This window comes from Rhincodon typus, chromosome 26 (assembly GCF_021869965.1).
Source record: "Rhincodon typus isolate 14 chromosome 26, sRhiTyp1.1, whole genome shotgun sequence".
NCBI classification, from domain to species: Eukaryota; Metazoa; Chordata; class Chondrichthyes; order Orectolobiformes; family Rhincodontidae; genus Rhincodon; species Rhincodon typus.
The window spans coordinates 8,312,258-8,318,666 of record NC_063357.1 but is presented as its reverse complement, the minus strand read 5'-3'; the positions used below and the strand labels follow the sequence as shown (position 1 = coordinate 8,318,666).

General features: G+C 44.3%; 1 protein-coding gene across 2 annotated transcripts in view; it reads right to left on the bottom strand.

Moving 5' to 3' along the window:
• glod4 (glyoxalase domain containing 4) overlaps positions 1 to 752 on the bottom strand; it is a 28,687-nt gene extending 27,935 nt beyond the window's left edge. The window contains exon 1 of one of the 2 annotated variants that reach the window (XM_048612477.1): positions 608 to 752. In XM_048612477.1, the coding sequence (XP_048468434.1) occupies positions 608 to 697 (90 nt within the window). In that variant the 5' untranslated portion in view covers positions 698 to 752. The remainder of the gene's footprint in view (positions 1 to 607) is intronic. The other variant, XM_048612476.1, reaches the window with a different exon arrangement.
• Positions 753 to 6,409: the final 5,657 nt, after the last annotated feature.

Here is a 6,409-nt window from a genome sequence, read left to right as displayed (position 1 = left end):
GAACACAGCAGGCCAAGCAGCATCAGAGGAGCAGGAAAGCTGACATTTCGGGTCTGGACCCTTCTGATGCTGCCTGGCCTGCTGTGTTCATCCAGCTCTACACCTTGTTATCAACAAAAAAACAGTCCATGTGTATCTGCATGAGCTGTAGTCTGTGAAATTTAAAATAAAAACAGGGGCTTTATCATCTTAGTCAGTGCTACCTACAATCCAGGTAAAGTAGGTCAGCAATTTGTCATACCACTTAATTTTAACCAGAGCTGCTCCCTTAGCATTGAAATGCTGCACAGAACACCTGGAGGTTATGTAAACGCAGTTTCTGAACAAGTCATTTACCCAACCATAAAGGTTAAACCTTTACACCGTGTACCTTCTCTGCGAGGATAGTACAGGCCTATCTTACATTTTATTTTGCAGTGGCTGGAGTTATAAGTGAAAAGGCACCATTTCCACTCAAGCCTCTCCAAGTCAAACAGGCTGAGAGGGGACTGAAACATTGTTGGGGACAGAGCACTTAGGGTCACACAACACAGGGGCTGCCTGCCCAAATGATGTTGAAGCGTTCCCTTCGGATTTACAAGAGTAGAATTAGAAACAGCAAACTCACAACCATGCCCAGAACATCCTTGTAAAATGTGGCGGTCCGAGCCCGGTCTCCCACTTTAAAAACAAAATGCAGCGCCCTTCCCAGCACCATGACAGCCAGAGATGAAACTGCAAGCGCCTCACGTGACCGACCGATCACGTGATCCAGTCGCACTTTGTTACATATGTCCCTGGATCTCATCCAGTCCTGCACCACTAGGTTAACTCTGCAAAAAACTATAACCTCAATGTTATCTATTCCACCCCACGGGAAACAAAAACTGTGGATAAAACAAAAAGCAAACAACACCCAAATTCTGAAATAAAGTCACATGTACTAGAAACACCCATCAGTTCATTTCTAAAGAAGCATCATTGAACCTGAAACGTTAGCGCTCATTTCCCTCCACAGATGCTGCCAGACCTGCTGAGATTTTCCAGCAATTTCGGGTTTTTGTTTCTGATTTCCAGCATTTGCAGTTCTTTTGGGTTTTCATTTCACTCTGGGAATGTTTCAAGCGGAAAGTTCCAGAGGAAGATGTAAAGATGGGAAGGAGAGGGTGTCAGCCTTGAGTATCCTAATCAGGCCATCAGCTAGTGGGCGAATTATTAACATGAAACTATTTGAGGAATAAAAACAAGTGAAATGCTTAATTCAAGGATAATGTTGTGTTACTAAGGATGAATATCTTGGGTTTATCATTGACCAAGAGCTGACTAGCCATATAAATGCTAGCTATAAGAGCAGATTAGAGGCTGGGAATTCTGTGGTGAATTACACACCTCCTGACTTCCCCAAAGCCTGTCTACCATCTACAAGGTACAAATCCCGAAGGTTATAGAAATATCCCCACCTATCTGAGTGGGTGCAACTCCAGCAAAGTTAAACAGGTTTGAGATACCCAGGATAAAGCAGCCAATTTGGTTAGCACCCTAGGGGGAGGGGGAGCAGCCCCAAGTCGTGGTCCACATAGGCACCAATGACACAGGTAGGAAAAGGGATGGGGATGTAAGGCAGAAATTCAAGGAGCTAGGGTGGAAGCTTAGAGCTACAACAAACAGAGTTGTTATCTCTGGTTTGTTACCCGTGCCACGTGCTAGCGAGGCGAGGAATAGGGAGAGAGAGCAGTTGAACATGTGGCTACAGGGATGGTGCAGGAGGGAGGGATTCAGATACCTGGATAATTGGGGCTCATTCTGGGGTAGGTGGGACCTCTACAAACGGGATGGTCTACACCTGAACCAGAGGGGTACCAATATCCTGGGGGGGAAATTTGCTAATGCTTTTCGGGAGGGTTTAAACTAATTCAGCAGGGGGATGGGAACCTGAATTGTAGCTCCAGTGTACAGGAGGTTGAGAGTAGTGAGGTCATAAATAAGGTTTCAAGGTCGCAGGAGTGTACCGGCAGGCAGGAAGGTGGTTTGAAGTGTGTCTACTTCAATGCCAGGAGCATCCGGAATAAGGTGGGTGAACTTGCAGCATGGGTTGGTACCTGGGACTTCGATGTTGTGGCCATTTCGGAGACATGGATAGAGCAGGGACAGGAATGGTTGTTGCAGGTTCCGGGGTTTAGATGTTTCAGTAAGATCAGGGAAGGTGGTAAAAGAGGGGGAGGTGTGGCATTGTTAGTCAAGGACAGTATTACGGTGGCAGAAAGGACGTTTGATGACAACTCGTCTACTGAGGTAGTATGGGCTGAGGTTAGAACCAGGAAAGGAGAGGTCACCCTGTTGGGAGTTTTCTATAGGCCTCCGAAAAGTTCCAGAGATGTAGAGGAAAAGATTGCAAAGATGATTCTGGATAGGAGCGAAAGTAACAGGGTAGTTGTTATGGGGGACTTTAACTTTCCAAATATTGACTGGAAACGCTATAGTTCGAGTACTTCAGATGGGTCAGTTTTTGTCCAATGTGTGCAGGAGGGTTTCCTGACACAGTATGTAGATAGACCAACAAGAGGCGAGGCCACATTGGATTTGGCACTGGGTAATGAACCAGGCCAGGTGTTAGATTTGGAGGTAGGTAAGCACTTTGGTGATGGTGACCACAATTCGGTTACGTTTACTTTAGCGATGGAAAGGGATAGGTATATACCGCAGGGCAAGAGTTATAGCTGGGGGAAAGGCAATTATGAGGCAATTAGGCAAGATTTAGGATGCATAGGATGGAGAAGGAAACTGCAGGGGCTGGGCACAATTGAAATGTGGAGCTTGTTCAAGGAACAGCTACTGCGTATCCTTGAGAAGTATGTACCTGTCAGGCAGGGAGGAAGTGGTCGAGCGAGGGAACCGTGGTTTACTAAAGAAGTTGAATCTCTTGTCAAGAGGAAGAAGGAGGCTTGTGTAGAGATGAGGCGTGAAGGCTCAGTTAGGGCGCTTGAGAGTTACAAGTTAGCCAGGAAGGACCTAAAGAGAGAGCTAAGAAGAGCCAGGAGGGGACATGAGAAGTCTTTAGCAGGTAGGATCAAGGAAAACCCTAAAGCTTTCTAAAGGTATGTCAGGAATAAAAGAATGACTAGAGTAAGATTGGGGCTGGTCAAGGACAGTAGTGGGAAGTTGTGCGTGGAGTCCGAAGAGATAGGAGAGGCGCTAAATGAATATTTTTCGTCAGTATTCACACAGGAAAAAGACAATGTAGTCGAGGAGAATACTGAGATACAGGCTATTAGACTAGACGGGATTGAGGTTCATAAGGAGGAGGTGTTAGCAATTCTGGAAGGTGTGAAAATAGATAAGTCTCCTGGGCCGGATGGGATTTATCCTAGGATTCGCTGGGAAGCTAGAGAGGAGATTGCAGAGCCTTTGGCTTTGATCTTTATGTCATCATTGTCTTCAGGAATAGTGCCAGAAGACTGGAGACTAGCAAATGTTGTCCCCTTGTTCAAGAAGGGGAGTAGAAACAACCCTGGTAATTATAGACCAGTGAGCCTTACTTCGGTTGTGGGTAAAGTGTTGGAAAGGATTATAAGAGATAGGATTTATAATCATCTAGAAAGGAATAATTTGATTAGGGATAGTCAACACGGTTTTGTGAAGGGTAGGTCGTGCCTCACAAACCTTATTGAGTTCTTTGAGAAAGTAACCAAACAGGTGGATGAGGGTAAAGCAGTTGATGTGGTGTATATGGATTTCAGTAAAGCGTTTGATAAGGTTCCCCATGGTAGGCTATTGCAGAAAATATGGAGGCATGGGATTGAGGGTGATTTAGCGGTTTGGATCAGAAATTGGCTAGCTGTAAGAAGACAGAGGGTGGTGGTTGATGGGAAATGTTCATCCTGGAGTTCAGTTACTAGTGGTGTACCTCAAGGATCTGTTTTGGGGCCACTGCTGTTTGTCATTTTTATAAATGACCTGGATGAGGGCGTAGAAGGATGGGTTAGTAAATTTGCGGATGACACCAAAGTTGGTGGAGTTGTGGATAGTGCGGAAGGATGTTGCAGGTTACAGAGGGACATAGATAAGCTGCAGAGCTGGGCTGAGAGGTGGCAAATGGAGTTTAATGTGGAAAAGTGTGAGGTGATTCACTTTGGAAGGAGTAACAGGAATGCAGAGTACTGGGGTAATGGTAAGATTCTTGGTAGTGTGGATGAGCAGAAAGATCTCGGTGTCCATGTGCATAGATCCCTGAAAGTTGCCACCCAGGTTGATAGGGTTGTTAAGAAGGCGTACGGTATGTTAGCTTTTATTGGTAGAGGGATTGAGTTTCGGAGCCATGAGGTCATGTTGCAGCTGTACAAAACTCTGGTGCGGCCGCACTTGGAGTATTGCGTACAGTTCTGGTCACCGCATTATAGGAAGGATGTGGAAGCATTGGAAAGGGTGCAGAGGAGATTTACCAGGATGTTGCCTGGTATGGAGGGAAGGTCTTATGAGGAAAGGCTGAGGGTTTTGAGGCTGTTTTCGTTAGAGAGAAGAAGGTTAAGAGGTGACTTGATAGAGACATACAAGATGATCAGAGGATTAGATAGGGTGGACAGTGGGAGCCTTTTTCCTCGGATGGTGATGGCTAGTACGAGGGGACATAGCTTTAAATTGAGGGGTGATAGATATAGGACAGATGTCAGAGGTAGGTTCTTTACTCAGAGAGTAGTAAGGGCGTGGAATGCCCTGCCTGCAAAAATAGTAGACTCGCCAACTTTAAGGGCATTTAAATGGTCATTGGATAAACATATGGATGATAATGGAATAGTTTAGGTTAGATGGGCTTCAGATTGGTTTCACAGGTCGGTGCAACATCGAGGGCCGAAGGGCCTGTACTGCACTGTAATGTTCTATGTTCTATGTTCTATTTAACACCTCCAACATTTACTCCCTCCAAAAGCAATGCACAGTAGCAGCAGTAGTGTTTGCACAGCAACAATCACTAAGGCTCCTGAGGCAACACCTTCTGAACCCACAACCATTAGGAAGACAAGGGCAGCTGTTTCGTGGGAACATCACCACCTGCAAGTTCACCTCCAAGCCTCAACAACCTGACTTGGAAATATATCACCATTCCTTCATTGTCACTGAGTCAAAATCCTCCCTAACAAAACTGGACAAACCTTTTCCCCTTCCAAAAATAAAGCCTGCAGTTCCAGAAGAGGGCTCACCATTACTTCTCTAGAGCAATTAGGAATGGGCAATAATAATGGCCTAACCAGTGAAGCTGACATCCTATGAATGAGTAAAAGAAGTGTATATTACCAACAACTGGAAATCAATAACAAGTATCTCCTGCTTGATCTCTGGTTTTGCTTCAAATATTACCATGACATCTGTCCAGACACACTCCTAACAGAGTGACCTGTCATGTTATATCTCAGGAAATAGCTAGACTACGATCCATAACCCCATTATAGTCCACATTAAATAACACTCAGCAATGTGAACACAGGCTCATTTATCCAGCCCAGAAGAAGCCAAGGTTAACAGTATTTGCAATGGATATGGAGAAGCAAAGTTTACCTCGAGGCAGCTAGATTAACATAACTGTCTTGCTCCAGGGGGAAAGTGAGATGTTATGAGCTCAGATCCCACCTTTGAACAGGCTAAATTGCTTCCACTCATCGGAGAGATCAAAACTTAAGGTCCATTTAAATCCAGTAGGGAGAACTTTTGTCCAGAGAGTGGAGAGAATGTGGAACTCTATCAGCGAGAATAATTGAGACAAATAGCATGGATGTATTTAAGACAGGACTTCCCAAGTGGTTCATGAGCTGAAATCTTAGGACAGGTCACTTGGCAATCACTCTACATCACAAACCACTTGTCTACCCACTGAGATAACCAAACGCTGTGACTGATGGGTTTTTTAATCAATTAAAAGTTGACAAATGTTCTTTCCCCAAAAGCCAAAAAATATAAAGGAATCATCACAAATCAAATTGAAATGACATTTCAGGGGGATGCAGTGGTCAAAGATGTCAGTCAAAGAGATTTCAAATTCTTTTCAATTCAAATCAGTTGCAGATATTTATCAATTTTAAAGGGGAAATGGTACCTACTGGCAAGGCTTGATGTGGAGGTGCTGGTGTTGGACTGGGGTGGACAAAGTCAGAAATCACTTGACACCAGGTTATAGTCCGACAGGTTTATTTGAAAACAGCAGCTTTCAGAGCCTCACTCCTCCTTCAGGTGTTGGTGAGAGAGATAGTATCAGACACAGAATTTATAAGTAAAAGATCAAAGGGTCACACCATTGATGAGGATGTACTAAACAAACCTAAGATGCTGTTAAATCTTTAACCAGTGAGAAGATTTTAATTGATTAATATGTATAAGTAAATCCCCAAATTGCTTTCAAATTAGTCCTGAGAGAACTAAAGGCTTTATCAGTGTAATGAAG